This window comes from Tachysurus fulvidraco, chromosome 19 (assembly GCF_022655615.1).
Source record: "Tachysurus fulvidraco isolate hzauxx_2018 chromosome 19, HZAU_PFXX_2.0, whole genome shotgun sequence".
Lineage (NCBI taxonomy): Eukaryota > Metazoa > Chordata > Actinopteri > Siluriformes > Bagridae > Tachysurus > Tachysurus fulvidraco.
In genome coordinates, this window is record NC_062536.1 from 3,797,903 (window position 1) to 3,813,607 (window position 15,705).

General features: G+C 42.3%; 1 protein-coding gene across 1 annotated transcript; it reads left to right on the forward strand.

Moving 5' to 3' along the window:
- Positions 1-2,862: 2,862 nt before the first annotated feature.
- On the forward strand, positions 2,863-15,662 carry nampt1 (nicotinamide phosphoribosyltransferase 1). The gene is made up of 11 exons (XM_027151013.2): positions 2,863-3,018; positions 6,926-7,082; positions 7,802-7,905; positions 9,360-9,488; positions 10,978-11,136; positions 11,225-11,361; positions 11,813-12,038; positions 12,148-12,267; positions 12,407-12,547; positions 13,346-13,480; positions 13,941-15,662. Exons 1-11 carry the CDS (start codon positions 2,965-2,967, stop codon positions 14,052-14,054), a joined length of 1,476 nt encoding a protein of 491 aa, XP_027006814.1. The 5' UTR covers positions 2,863-2,964; the 3' UTR covers positions 14,055-15,662.
- The last annotated feature ends 43 nt before the right edge of the window (positions 15,663-15,705 follow it).

The window sequence follows — 15,705 nt, forward strand, 5'->3', positions numbered from 1 at the left end:
GAGCAGCAACTAAACAGGACAGGAACAGACTGCAACGCTCAATAAAAACAGCAGGAATTATACAGTGCCCACTTCCCAGGACTTGTACCATACAAGAACCAGAAACCGGGCAGGAAAAATCACCACTGACCCTTTGCACCCTGGACACAACCTCTTTTAGCTCCTCCCTTCTGGCAGCGCTACAGAACTTTGCTTACCAAAACTGCCAGACACAGGTTCAGTTTCTTTCCCCAGACAATCACCCTGATTAACAACTCGCCATAATTATATTCGCTGCTTCATATCTATACCTGTAAGTACTGCATTATCAGAACTGTCAGTCATCACATCATCCGTGTATGTTACACACACTACTGCTGCTATATATTGTACAAAAAGCATAATATCGCACAATATTGTTATCTGCACTTCCATGAACTTCTCACACTTTATGTACATAACTGATCTGTCATATATTCTGTATTCATATTTAATACTCAAACTGAAAATATTGTATCACAACATCTGTCTTGTATAGTCTGTAGTATTTATGTTAAGTCTTTTCTGTATTTATGTCTATAGCTGGAAGCAAATTCCTTACATACAGTTGGCCAATAAACCTGATTCTGATTCTGATATATATATATGAATCAGAATATATATATATATATATGTATGTATCAGAATAAGAATATATATGTATATATGCAAAAGTTTTAAGCAGGTGAGAAAAATACTGTCAACAAAGAACGCTTTTACAAAATGTAAAGTGAGCAAACAAAAAAAAAATCTAAATCAAATCAATATTTGGTGTTACTTTTGCCTTCAAACCAGCATGAAGTGATGGCACGGCCCCCACAGAACCCTGATCTCAACATCATCGAGTGTGTCTGGGATTACATGAAGAGACAGAAGGATGTGAGAAAGCCGACATCCACAGAAGATCTGTGGTTAGTTCTCCAAGATGTTTGGAACAACCTACCAGCCGAGTTCCTTGAAAAACTGTGTGCAAGTGTACCTAGAAGAACAGCTGCTGTTTTGAAGGCAAAGGACGATTTGATTTAGATTTCTCTTTTGTTCATTCACTGCATTTTGTTCACTCTCACCACTCATTTTCTACCATTTATCCAAACTACCTCCGGTCACAGGGAGCCTGTGCCAATCTCAGGCGTGCCGACCCATCGCAGCGCGCACACACACACACACACACACTCTCTCTCTCTCTCTCTCTCTCTCACTCTCTCTCTCTCTCTCTCATTCACTTACACACTCAGGACAATTGTCCAGAGATGCCAATCAATCTACCACGCATGTCTTTGGACCGGGGGAGGAAACCGGAGAACCCGGAGGAAACCCCCGAGGCACCATGTGTGGTCATCTTTATTTTAATACATTTATGCTGTGTATCTGTCATATTAGTAAAGTTATAATGGTTGTGCAATGTAAATAAATGGCACAGAATGTGACCGGTTTGTTAGCTTTTTTGTCTTTCGCCAACAGATGTACAGCTGTAAGCGTTGTATTGACTACACAGTAACAACAAAAGTAACAGCTATTAGGTTACAGGTGCGGTCAGTGTATTTGTGGAATGAATGAGTTTCCTTATGCTCCATTGTTGTGTTAAAGTACTAGGGCTAATTTCTAGGTTTCAAAGTACTGTCTTTGTGGAGTATGTACATGTTTCCACACTGTTTTCTGGTTTACTCACACATCCTACTCTAATTTTTTTTCTTTTTTTTTTTTAATAACTTCAGAAAGAGTTTTACATTAGCTAAACCAGGGGAATTGAATGCAGTGAAAACACCACAGTGTGGACCAGGACCAGTGTGAACCAGGACCAGTGTGAACCAGGACCAGCGTACACCAGGACCAGTGTGAACCAGGACCAGCGTACACCAGGACCAGGACCAGCGTACACCAGGACCAGTGTGGACCAGGACCAGTGTACTCCAGGACCAGCGTACACCAGGACCAGTGTGGACCAGGACCAGTGTGAACAAGGACCAGTGTGAACCAGGACCAGCGTACACCAGGACCAGTGTGAACCAGGACCAGCGTACACCAGGACCAGTGTGGACCAGGACTAGTGTGAACCAGGACCAGTGTACTCCAGGACAAGTGTGAACCAGGACCAGCGTACACCAGGACCAGTGTGAACCAGGACCAGCGTACACCAGGACCAGTGTGGACCAGGACCAGTGTGAACCAGGACCAGTGTACTCCAGGACTAGTGTGAACCAGGACCAGCGTACACCAGGACCAGTGTGGACCAGGACCAGTGTGAACCAGGACCAGTGTACTCCAGGACAAGTGTACTTCAGGACAAGTGTGGACCAGGACCAGTGTACACCAGGACCCATGTGCTCCAGGACCAGTGTGGACCAGGACCAGTGTTCCCCAGGACCCGTGTACTCCAGGAACAGTGTAATCCAGGACCAGGAGTGAAAGTTGAGCCTATTGTAAACTTTAAACTTTAAACATGATGATTTAGCACAGAACGTGATCTTTTCTCACTCTGTTAATAGACCTGGTGTGATACTGTATCTGCCCCCTGTATACCCCACACTTTCCTGTAAACAGCCCCTGACATTCAGGATGTTGACCTGCTGCCATATTGTACATGAATATAACCCCAGTATCACTACATCACTGCACTATTATTGGGACGAATAAAAGAAAATCCTGTACAATTATATCACAAATAATCATACACTCAGATTTCTGCTGTAACATTAGAGTAAATAAAACTCGACACCATTATGTCTCTGACTAACTGAAGTGATCACAAATCCTCCATTTTAGACCAGACACAAGGCTGTTCGGTTTGCCCCGCCCACTGTGAGACGTCACCAGTAACGCTCCATTCCGTGTATAAGTCCCGCCCCTGTGCGCGCGCTCTGCACCTACGTGCTTGGTTGTGAGTTCCCCCTGTGGAGAGCGTCGAGAACAACGGAGCTGACAGCGGCACCTCCAGTCAAGGGGAAGATGGAGACCAGGGATACGGACTTCAACATACTGTTAGCTACTGATTCGTACAAGGTGAGGAGACGTCCATGGTATCAGCGGCTCGGCTTTGTGAAGGCGCTGGATCTGTGTGTGTGTGTGTGTGTGTGTGTGTGTGTGTGTGTGTGTGTGTGTGTGTGTGTGTGTGTGTGTGTGTGTGTGTGTGTGTGAGTGAGTGAGTGAGTGAGTGAGAGATCTAGCTAGGCCAGACTGGGAGGAGGATATGACAGGTAGAGTGAATATTTTTCTAAAGAGCAGTAAGGCAAGTGTGGTCCTCCAGACAAGCAGGAGGTCATGTGAGGTGATGTGAGGTAATATGTGATAATGAGATAATGTGAGGTAATGTGAGGTAATGTGTGATAATCAGGTAATGTGAGGTGATGTGAGGTAATGTGTGATAATGAGGTAATGTGAGGTAATGTGGTAATGTGAGGTAATGTGTAATAATGAGGTAATGTGAGGTAATGTGTGATAATGAGGTAATGTGTGATAATGAGACAATGTGAGGTAATGTGAGGTAATATGTGATAATGAGATAATGTGAGGTGATGTGAGGTAATATGTGATAATGAAATAATGTGAGGTAATGTGAGGTAATATGTGATGTGGTAATGTGAGGTGATGTGAGGTAATATGTGATAATGAGGTGATGTGAGCTAATGTGTGATAAGGAGGTAATGTGTGATAATGAGGTAATGTGAGGTAATGTGTAATAATGAGGTAATGTGAGGTAATGTGTGATAATGAGGTAATGTGTGATAATGAGACAATGTGAGGTAATGTGAGGTAATATGTGATAATGAGAATGTGAGGTGATGTGAGTTAATATGTGATAATGTGTGATAATGAGGTAATGTGTGATAATGAGGTAATGTGAGGTAATGTGTAATAATGAGGTAATGTGAGGTAATGTGTGATAATGAGGTAATGTGTAATAATGAGGTAATGTGAGGTAATGTGTGATAATGAGGTAATGTGAGGTAATGTGTGATAATGAGGTAATGTGTAATAATGAGGTAATCTGAGGAAAAGTGTGATAATGAGGAAAAGTGTGATAATGAGGTAATGTGTGATAATGAGGTAATGTGAGGTAATTTGTGATAATGAGGCTCAGATTTCTCCTGTACATTATTGACTGCAGCTAACATTATGAGCTCCTCGTGTATACAGTAGGACTTATAATGTCCTGGCTTTATCATGTTTGCTCCTGGAAACAAAACTGAAAGCATTGATACTCAGGAAAGTGAAAGCTAACTTGCAGTCTTTCAGTTATGGAAATGCGCACTTGAGTTGAAGCACGTGAGGATGAGGATGCACATGCCTGGCTAATCAGCTCATTTTCATAGCAACGTATAGCTGATGTGTGTGTGAAACCAAGCAAACATTGCACTGTAGGATAGTGTCTCAATGACACACACACACACACACACACACACACACACACACACACACACACACACACACACTAACAGTGAGAGGTCACTACATGATTACTGTGCTGACCGAGGTGCTGTAAATTTCCATTGTCTTCTGGTTAAAGTCTATAACCAGCTCCAGGCAGTGGGTTTGATCATGTTGGTAAGGTTTATTTACAGCTCATGGTGTCTCATGTGATGTGAAGAGGTGTAAGATTAGAGGACGAAGCTCTCATACCAGACAGCTTTCATAAGTTCACGAGCTTGTGACGTTCTCTGGTACCGTAGGATCGACATGTACAGGAATTTGTCTTGGTGTGTTGGTGCAAAATAACAATAGAGAAGAAGCATAAATATAAGAGACAAAGGTTATAAAATATTATTATTAATAACAATAATAATAATAATAATAATAATAATAATAATAATAATAAAAACAATAATACATTTACAAAAAAATAAAACAAGCAGTTGGATGTAGACAAGAATAGAGATGTGAATTTACACAAATGGAGGATGTGCAAATATACAATTAGAAATATTTGATATATTACAACTGAAAGACTAAATGAAGTGTACATTAGTGCAGGATGTAGATTAGTGGACAAGTGTGAGGAATCGAATGACGCAGCTTAAAGTACAGTAGCATGAACCTGATGCTGTGTTCACATGTTTACAGTAAATTATGAGTGAGGACAGCCAAGAACATGATGAACAGCAGCATGATAGGCTTTCATGGGTTATATGGTTGGATAGAACGTTTTATTTCCTGTAATGAATATTAAATACAGGCTCCTGATTCACCGCTTCATGAATGGGAGTACAGTAAACTCCTGAATGAGCACGAGGCCTTGGATGATGACCACAGTTCCATTTTTTTTATTTTTTAATAACAGGTTTAGTTGTGTGTGTGTGTGTGTGTGTGTCGTTATGTTACATACTCTCACTTACCTGCCTCTCGAGTATTTTGGCAGTATGAATGGATTTCTAGGTGTGGCAGATTATGTTAGAAAAAGGTTTCCTGTTTAAGATCATGACCTTGTGCAAGGATTAATTATATAATTGACAACATTTAGTGGATCCTACACTTAGAAAAGTGCCTTACAAACTCAAGTTTTGGCAGAAGGACGAATAGAGTGAACCGTTTGGTGCAAGCTGATCTTTTTTAATTGGACAGTGCATGGCTGGTTGAAATGCACATGCAGTACAGATCCCAACATGTGCCTTCTATACACACACACACACACACACACACACACACACACACACACACACACACACACACACGTATAGATGGAGTTAGTGGCAGTGGCACTGTGTCAAGTCGAAGATGTGCTGGAGAAAATAGAACTGGGGGGGGGGGGGGCAGTGTTAGCTTCTAAGTAAGACTGCTGCTGTGTACATATGGGAAATGTAGTTACCAGTTATTACAGGTATTAGTGCAGACGTTATGTGCTTATGTTTACACTTCCATTTGGCACTCAGCTGCTCCTATGTCCGTGTTGGTCAGCATCACCGCAACATGTCTGTGTTGCTGTGTACGGTCAGTGCGAGGTGGCCCTTTTTTATGGGATAGCTTGTGTGGGGTTTTGGAAATAATATCTTCTTAGCACTTTGGTTAAATAACCACATGGCTGTCATTGTGTTCAGATGACATTGGACCTGTTAAGCAGTAAAGAATACTATTATAGAAACATGAGCAGTGTGGTGAGAACCAATAAATAAATAAATAAATAAATAAAGTGGCCTCGGATGATATGTTGATCTTGAAGCACCTCTGGAATATAGAAGTGCTTTAAAAACAGCGTGTGCATTTTTCTTCGCCATTGCTGTGTCCTCGGAACAGAGAGCATGTGGTTCCCCTCCTTCTCGTGTTGCGCATGTGCAGCCTGGCTACAGCTGTTCAGAGAGAGAGCGAGAGAGACCCAGTAAAGCAAGCGGTCGTGGAAAACCGTAGCTGAGATGCTAAAATGGAAGGCGGAAGCGTGTGACGGAGCGTGTGACGGAGTGACCCTCCTGCGGCTCTCAGTCCGTCCAGTGCTGCCCTTAAAGAAAAGGTCACTGCTGCACGCAGGGGAACAGAGCAGTTAACACGGTTCAGTTAACACTGTTAACCATCAGGATGTCTGTATGCTGGAATACAGTGACTCTGTGCATATGGTACAGGTGTGAAACTCTAGACCCACGTTTAGGGTGTAGAACAGATACTGAAGGCAGGTGCAGTGTTGTTGCCTCACAGCTCAGGGTCTGGGCTCTGCTTCCATCAAGTCTGTGGGGATGTAGATAGTCTTACTGACCCCCAGGTTCACCTCCGAGTCGGAACACTGCTAATTCCTAAGAGAAATATAATAAAATATATTGCTATTGGGTCCTTGTTCTCATTATCCTGTTATGTTGTAAAACCTCACACGTATTTGAATCGACCCGATGTTCTCTTTATCTCCTCTCCACTTGTTCTTCTGAACTCGGTTGTGATTCAGCTGAACATTAAACCTGATGCTTGCATGTTTCTCACCCGTCTCTTACAGGTCACACACTATAAACAATACCCGCCCAACACTAGTAAAGTGTACTCCTACTTCGAATGCCGCGAGAAGAAGACGGATCCGTCCAAAACCCGGAAGGTTAAATATGAAAAGACGGTCTTCTACGGCCTGCAGTACATCCTTTACAAATATCTAAAAGGTATCTCTAGTGTGATTCGTGTGTCTCTGTAGCAACAGTGTGAGCTCCAGCATGTGTGTTTGTTTACATGTGTATGTGTGGTGGCCTGGACAAATCCCAGCCTGTTTTTGACATGTATTTATTTCTCTGTGTCATGTCAACATCAACATACAGCTTTAGGCATTTAGTTGTTTTATTTTAGAGCACCGATTAACGTTATTACCAACAGCACCAGTACCTAATTGGCTTTAAGTACGATGATCGCCTGCACACCAGGAAACACATCAGGAAGTGGTTACCAGATGTACACGCCCACTTTCTCATGCTTTACTGCATCTTCTTCATTTTACTTGATCTGCCACACGTGTGTCTCGCACCCCCAGTTCCCTGAATCCCCTCGGTGAGACCCCCTGTAGGTTAAACACGACACCTTACAGAGCAGACACAAATCACCACTTCTTGTTACCAGGCAGATCTGTTAGCTATGACGTCACTGGATGCTCGACAGAATTTCCTCCCACCTTTTTTCCTTAAGCACTTCATTCACACAATGCGGTGTGGAATTATCACCTTTTTTTACGTTATTCATTTCCGGATGATCTAACTAAAACTTCCTGCTGAATTTGGTTTCCTTTCTTCCCAGGTGTAGTTTGGTTACCATGTTGGAAAAGTGTTGTTGTTGTTGTTGTTGTTTTCTCCCACACTGACACACACTTTCTGTGATGGTTCGTGGCTGACAGGGAAGGTCATCACCCCCGAGAAGATTCAGGAGGCACGGGAGGTGTACCGAGAACACTTTCAAGACGACGTGTTCAACCAGAAAGGCTGGAACTACATACTGGAGGTACGTCCTTGTGGTAGAATGTTAACCGAACGTGTAAGCAGTTGTTCAGATCACTAGTCTGTGTTTTACGTATCTTATTGCATCATCAGAACAACTTCATGTACACAATCGTTTATATCCAGTTTCCTGGACTGAACTTTTTATTTCTACATCAAACCCTAAGTACTAAACTCTTATCTTGTCCCTACCTGTATCGTGTATTTAGGCGTCTCCCCACATTCATGCACTAGTTATTTCAGTAAAGTCGTCCAGTCCTCTCCAAAAGTATCGGAACAACACGAGCCATCCCGTTGTTTTTGCTTTACACCAGAGACGTCTCTGTATTTCTTTGCGACTTCTGATTCTTACTGTTGAAAGCTAGATTGGGACATTTACTTCTGTCCTTCTGTCCTGTGGAGGTTGTGGGTGACATCACTGCATATTGTTTGGGATTTATTTTTCCCCATAGTTCTCACAATGTTTGTCATCATTGTCTTTCTTCTTCTTGACCAATATGTCGGATGTCTGGTTGTTACACCGGTGGTTCTTTTCCTTAGCTACAAAAAGGACCGATAGTCCCCCATAGACGTCTCTCTGGTCTTGGTTAGTTTATTGTTTTGAAGAACAAATGCAGTCTGAACCGTTTGGTGCAAGCTGATCTAAAGTAAACATTCAGAGCTATTTCTAGTGTAAAGGTTCAGTCTAACAGGACACACTTGGGCAACAGGAAATACAGTTTAGTTATTAGTTATGTTCCAGTTGTTTTGATCAACTAAAGATCATTAGACATCTTTAGATTGATCACCTCATACCTTCTTTAGATCTCAGTGTCATCAGTGTAGAATAATAATAATAATAATAATAATAATAATAATAATAATAATAATAATAATAATAATAATAATAAAAACACATCACCCCTCCACCCGCACCAACTCCAAGCTGTACCAGTACTTATGGAGGGACATCTATGTTTGACATCCATCATGTCAAGGTTTACATGTCCACTTCCATGCAGGAGCACAAGTGGGGACACACGATTACAGGGATGTCAAATGTCTTTTAGAAGGACTTGTATTAACAATTTCCTCTTATAATAATTAAAGCTTTTCATATCCAACCTGCTTATTGTTCTCTCTCTCTCTCTCTCTCTCTCTCTCTCTCTCTCTCTCTCTCTCTCTCTCTCTCTCACACACACACTCTCTCTGTCTCTCTCTCTGTCTCTCTCTCTCTGTCTCTCTCTCTCTGTATGTCTCTCTCTCTGTCTGTCTGTCTGTCTGTTTTTCTTTCTCTCTCTCTGTCTGTCTCTCTCTGTCTGTCTCTCTGTCTGTCTCTGTCTCTCTGTCTCTCTCTCTCTCTCTCTCTCTCTCTCTCTCCCCCTCTCTCTCTCTCCATGAATTTTCTGCATAGGGAACATGAAAAACACCGTAAGTTGGGGTTTATAAGCTGTGTGTATTTGTGGTTTCTGACTTTAGAAGTATGACGGCCATCTGCCTATCGAGATCAAGGCTGTGCCAGAGGGGAGTGTGATTCCTCGTGGAAACGTCCTCTTCACCGTGGAGAACACAGATCCCGAGTGCTACTGGCTGACTAACTGGGTGGAGGTCAGTGTTTCTCACACTGTCAAACTGTTCTAAATAAATACTATTACTGTTGCATGTTAAACAATACAAGATCTTTTAAGGAAAGTGGAGCTCTGGTGACTGAAGGTACACTCTCCTCATCTCGCTGTGTGTGTGTGTGTTTGTGTGTGTGTGTTTGTGTGTGTGTGTTTGTGTGTGTGTGTGTGTGTGTGTGTGTGTGTGTGTGTGTGTGTGTGTGTGTGTGTGTCTTTGTACATGTTTATAGGATTTAAAGAATCTCCGACTGATTGTTGAGTTTCTATCTCGGCTGATAGTGAAAATATTTCTAAATAATAATACTTATCTCAGCATGTTTGGCTGGCTGAAACACTTCGAGTCAATAAGTGCCACGTCTGTGTGTTTGTGTGTGTGTGTGTGTGTGTGTGTGTGTGTGTGTGTGTGTGTGTGTGTGTGTGTGTGTGTGTGTGTGTGTGTGTGTGTGTGTGTGTGTGTGAGCCTGGCTACACCAGCTGTGTGGAAATTAGCAACTGCTTAGTGACTGCTAGGTTACAACTAAAATCATAACAGAACACCTTGTCTTAAAAAACAACAACATGTTGAAATGAAGGAAGTCGCTCGAATGTGTCATCACTTGTATTGTAGAGCAGCAGGTTAATTAGAGCCACAGCTGTGCTAACATACTACTTACAGTAATCTGATAACTTAATAGTTTTCAAAACTGGTGACCTGAGCAACCCGTGACGCAAATGCCGAGTCACCATGATGCCAGGATCCAAACTTACATTTAAAGAAGGTACATTAAGTTAACTGCTTGGATTTGGCTCGACAAAATAAGCAAGTAAATAAGCAGGTTTAGAATTTGAAAAGCGACAGTAGAAAATACAGCGTCGTCCTGCACTCTGTATGCTGGATGTCACCATATCAACATGCTGACTGATTGTGTAGTGGGGAAACTTACAGGCCTTGGAAAAATGCCCTTGGCTTCCAGACTGTCTTATCTCTCAGCCAGACGTCACTTATCTGTTCTTGATGTTTTGGGACTTTTGATACTACTTTGTTTGTTCCTTCAACTTTGGCCATGTTGTAACTTCAGAATTGTTTGTCTTTTTTATTATGAGCGTTCGATTAATATACGTATGTATTTGTCATGAAGCTCAAGATTTCAGGTTTTAATGACCGGCATCATTATGTGTTAAAGACGTTACTGAGCTTCTGTAGTACTGCATTAGGTTCTTTTCCTCTGAGAAGGAATGGGAATACTTGAAGCATGTGACTGCCTCAACCCTGTGCGTGTCTTCCTCTGTAAGGCATCAGCTAATCTCCTGCTACATGACTCTCATTATTGTTTCTTCACCATGTTTATCAGTGACGCTGCCAAATAACCGTGTAAATATGCCAGGAAATCAGTGAAGGAGAACGGTGATCGTCTTACGTACGGATTCTTACCGTACCGAGAATACTATTAAAGGCTATAGATTATAAACATCTCTCCTAATGTCCCCTCCCAAAGACTATCCTGGTTCAGAGCTGGTATCCCATCACGGTCGCCACCAACTCCCGTGAGCAGAAGAAGATCCTGGCCAAGCATCTCATGGAAACATCAGGAAGTTTGGAAGGACTGGAGTACAAGCTGCATGACTTTGGTTACAGAGGTGTTTCATCACAAGAGGCGAGTAAGAATACGTTTGGCCCGGTTGTGATTACACTTATCAGTGATGTAGATTTAACGAATGAATCCTATTGGCTCTCGGGTCTAGACTGCAGGCATCGGCGCCTCGGCACACTTGGTGAACTTCAAAGGAACAGACACGGTGGCTGGGATTGGTGTCGTTAAAAAGTACTATGGCACAAAAGACCCAGTGCCTGGATTTTCTGTTCCAGCTGCAGAACACAGGTAGGTTTGTCCACAGTCATCAGTCCTCATGCTAACTTGGTGTAATGTGCATGTATAACCAGATCTACATGTGTAAAACAACATGGCTGTGAGGTTCAGCACAGCACATCCGGGCTTGGGCTGTGTATCCCGCAGTATCCTCCCACTCTGCACTACATTTCATATTATAGAGTGTGTGTGTGCTTATCCTAGAGAATTGCTTCCTGCATTCTGGACCATTTGTGCTGCTTGAATTCATGGTGCATTGCATTGTGGGTAATGCTACTGAGCTGTCATTGAGACCATAACATAGTGGACTGTGCTGCCCCCATGTGGCTCCCGTGACTCACAGCTAGCATGAATAAGCTTTAAGTAGAAGCCGTGGGTGTGTGCATGAACAACTTCTTCATTTTTGTCATTTGTACTAAAATCACAGTTGACTCCAACTTCCCCATGTTTCCACTTTTCACAGCACAATCACAGCATGGGGTAAAGACCACGAGAAAGATGCCTTTGAGCACATTGTGAAGCAGTTCCCATCGGTGCCCGTGTCCATAGTCAGCGACAGTTATGACATCTACAATGCCTGCGAGAAGATCTGGGGTGAGGATCTGAGGGAGCTGGTGGAGAAACGCAGCGCTGATGCTCCTCTGTTGGTGCGGCCAGACTCCGGGAACCCTCTAGACACTGTACTGAAGGTAATGAGGAAATGAACCTTTCTCTGGCCAGGTCCATCAGCATGTTCGCATGTATTCCACAGGGATAAAGGACTGATGCTCACATGATCATCACTGCCTTATCTTACAGGTCTTGGAGATTTTAGGCAAGAAATTCTTTCCTGTCGAGAACTCTAAAGGTTACAAGGTGCTTCCTCCCTACATCCGGGTCATTCAGGGTGACGGAGTGGACATCAATACACTGCAGGAGGTATGGTCTCTTTTATGGTGGCTCAGATGGTTAAGGCTCTGGGTTACCTAAACAGGGCCTTCATCTTCTTCTTCTTCTTCACACTGAATGTCAGCAGTGTTTGCTTTAGCTGGTGGTTTTGTATTTGCTCATGCTGTAGATCGTGGAGGGGATGAAGGAGCACAGGTGGAGCATCGAAAACATTTCCTTTGGATCAGGAGGCGCACTTCTGCAGAAACTCACCCGAGATCTTCTTAACTGCTCTTTCAAGTGCAGCTACGTGGTGACAAATGGACTGGGGGTGAGACTTGTAGTAACACCGCTTAAATTCACCCTGTAGTGCTGTTTCAGAATGGAGTCCGTACATATATGTGCCTGGTGTAAATATGTTGTGTACGCATGCATGTGAAAAGTTACTAGTGAACAGTTTGTAGCATCGCTTCGGCTCGCATCGACCTCAATGATTGTAATTTAGTTTACAGGCATTTAAAAAAGCAAGATGGTCAACTCAAGAATTATTCACACCCTTCAAGGGAATAGGCAAAACCTGCCGAAATGCAAGAATTTCCTTTCATAGAATTCGAAAGAGAGCCTAATTTCTGGTGAAGAACATCACTCCATACTTATAATAGCACATTCAGCAATTTCTCCTGTCCAAAGATACCAAGGTTCGATAGAAACGTTTATAAAGACAATTAAATAGTCAAGTTCTACGTCTTAGCTCTGCAGCAATGCAGTAAATCACACAAATGTAATAAAATTCAGCCATTTCCAGTTTCATAACTTTATTCCTTTTCCCAGTCCAGTTCCAGGCTTTGACATTTGACACTGCATTAAATATTTGATCAGTTTGAGCCGCCATTTATTACTGGTGTTTAATTCCCCTGCTTATTCAGTAGCAACCGCTTTGTTGTGCTGAGGGCCGTGCAGGTGTCTAGGCCTTGCCTGTGTAAAGACGGATCACCTGTCAGTCATTTTATAGACACCACCTCTTCACTCCACCCCCGTCTACGCTCGGATGAATTTTGCATGGGATAAAATCCATATCAGACAAAACCTGTATAATCAGGTCGAATCTAATTTCATGCTTTCTTCGCAGGTAAACGTCTTCAAAGACCCGGTAGCAGACCCCAACAAGAGGTCAAAGAAGGGTCGTCTATCTCTGCATATGACACAGAGTGGAGATTTTGTGACCCTAGAGGAGGGGAAGGGTGAGCTGGAGGAGTACGGAGAGGTAAAAGTCTACCCCTATTGTGACATTACGATTGTACGACTTTTACCATGTATCGTTTGACTTTATAGCTACAGCTAATGCTAATAACAAACAGAAGCTCTGGTACAACTTTATATAAGGATCTGTTTATGGTCTCGGGTGTCAGGGGAAGTCTTTAGGACGTTGGAGTGTCATTTTTTTATTTTAATATCAGCAACTTGACGAAAAAAAGAGAGGTGAGGGTGAGGAAACGGCCATGTTTATAAGAGCTATAAGGTACTATGTTTAGGTTTAGTTTCTGTTCTCACTTACATGTATTTATACAGTTAAGGCCAAATATTTTTATAAGCTATTCATTGGCCGTTTCTCAAAACTCCACATTTCATGTCACCGTACCTTCCAAGCAGTAAGTTCATTCAGTCAAGTCAACTCTCTGCTTTGGATAGAGTAAAATCTTCTATACCATTGTCTTCCATTTCAGGATCTGCTGCACACAGTCTTCCATAACGGGAAGATCGTAAAGACGTACACCTTTGACGAGGTCAGAGACAATGCCAGGCTCAAGCAGAGTGAAGTCGAGGAGCTGCTTCACTGAGAAGCCAAAGCTTCTTTCCTCCCGTCCAAACCCACACACTCCTCCTTCCTTCTCCTCCTCCTTAAACCCCGTAACTGTACCAGGTTGGAGATGTTTAAAAAACCCCAGCACTGATAAAGATAATGAGAGAATGTAACAGATGGGGAATAAAAGAGGGGGAAGTGAGAGTGAGAAAGTGATAGAAAATAAAAAGAAAAGAGAGGAAGAAACTCTCACTCTACCCTGTGTTCTGTGTATGCACCTGTTTTTTAGTCTGTAGCCTCTATAAAGCTTCGCGTGTCTTTATTTTAACCGGGGGGGGGGGGGGGGAATAAAATAAAAGACGAGATTTAAATTGTCCGTTTCTCGTCTCCCGCGACCCCGCACAGTTCTCCCGCTTCCTGCACACTCGACCCAACACGGTAAGGGCTTTGATAATTGGTGTGTTGGGAGCGGGGAAGCAGTGCAGAGAACCGGAGATGAGAAACTTTCAGTTTAAATTATTTTAATGATGTAATTGTATATGACCAAATGGTGGTGGTGGTGGGGGGGGGGCTGTAGATTTCTTTCCATGTTCTAGAGAGAGAGAGAGAGAGAGAGAGAGAGAGAGAGAGAGAGAGAGAGAGAGATGTTGCTGAATGTGAAACACCTTGTATATGGACCAGGTCTTTACTTTTTAATGCTGTTTCTTTATGCAATCGAGATGGCTAATTTGAAGGGATGCACTTTTCCGACTTTCTCTTTTTTTTTTTTCTTCTTTTTTTTTTTTTGGCCTTATTCCTATATCTTAGTTTCATTTTCCTTCCTTTAGGGGAAACTATCCAAATCCATTGCTAGATGTGAAATGTGTTGTAGGAACCCTCTCTAGTGTAAACATTGTAAAGTAGCTGTGTCTTGTAATTGGGGGGGTGGGGGAGGGGGAAAACACAACCTTTTTTGTACAAGTACAAATGTCACTTGCCTATGTTTTCTATGATGTAGAGAACAAAAAAATTGTCGGTTTTATTATTTAATGAGAATCATTTTAGAACAGCTTGGCTTCAGTATTTTGTATACTAACTGTTCCTTCAAACTCCATCATCATTATTTTTTATGACGGAAGTAAATATCGCTACAATCCTCACCGTAAATATCCATATATATGATATGTGGCCAAAATGCCTTCTCTCTTGTATATAATATAATTGTTTTATTTAAAGAGAGCTGGTTGCTTAGAGGAAATAGAAATATATTGTTCTTATTTTTGTCTAATTCCCATTTTATACCAGGCAAAGAATCCATTTATTTGCTAAGTTTCATTATGGCTGAATTTGTTCAGTCAGCCTTGGGGTTTGTGTGTGTGTGTGTGTGTGTGTGTGTGTGTGTGTGTGTGTGTGTGTGTGTGTGTGTGTGTGTGTGTGTGTGTGTGTGTGTGTGTGTGTGTGTGTGTGTGAGCGAGCGAGAGTGTGTGTGTGGGTGTGTTTGGTCTCGTGGCTCTAGATGTAGTTAATGATGCCTGCTGATTTTAATTTGTCTGATAGATTTATGTATATGTTGGTGTCCCAGTTTTTGTTTTGTTTTTCTCTATTTTAAGCGAATCTGGCAGTTACAAAATTGTCAGCACATTAAAATCCAACCCTCTCTCTTTGCCATGGTGTTTTGTTTTATTTTTGTTTGTTTTGTTTGTGTTTGT

Coding starts and splice junctions, on each gene's coding strand:
- nampt1 (XM_027151013.2), top strand. CDS start 2,965: ATGGAGACCAGGGATACGGACTTCAACATACTGTTAGCTACTGATTCG. Junction 9,489..10,977: donor GGCTGACTAACTGGGTGGAG/GTCAGTGTTTCT, acceptor CCCCTCCCAAAG/ACTATCCTGGTTCAGAGCTG. Junction 11,137..11,224: donor GAGGTGTTTCATCACAAGAG/GCGAGTAAGAAT, acceptor TCTCGGGTCTAG/ACTGCAGGCATCGGCGCCTC.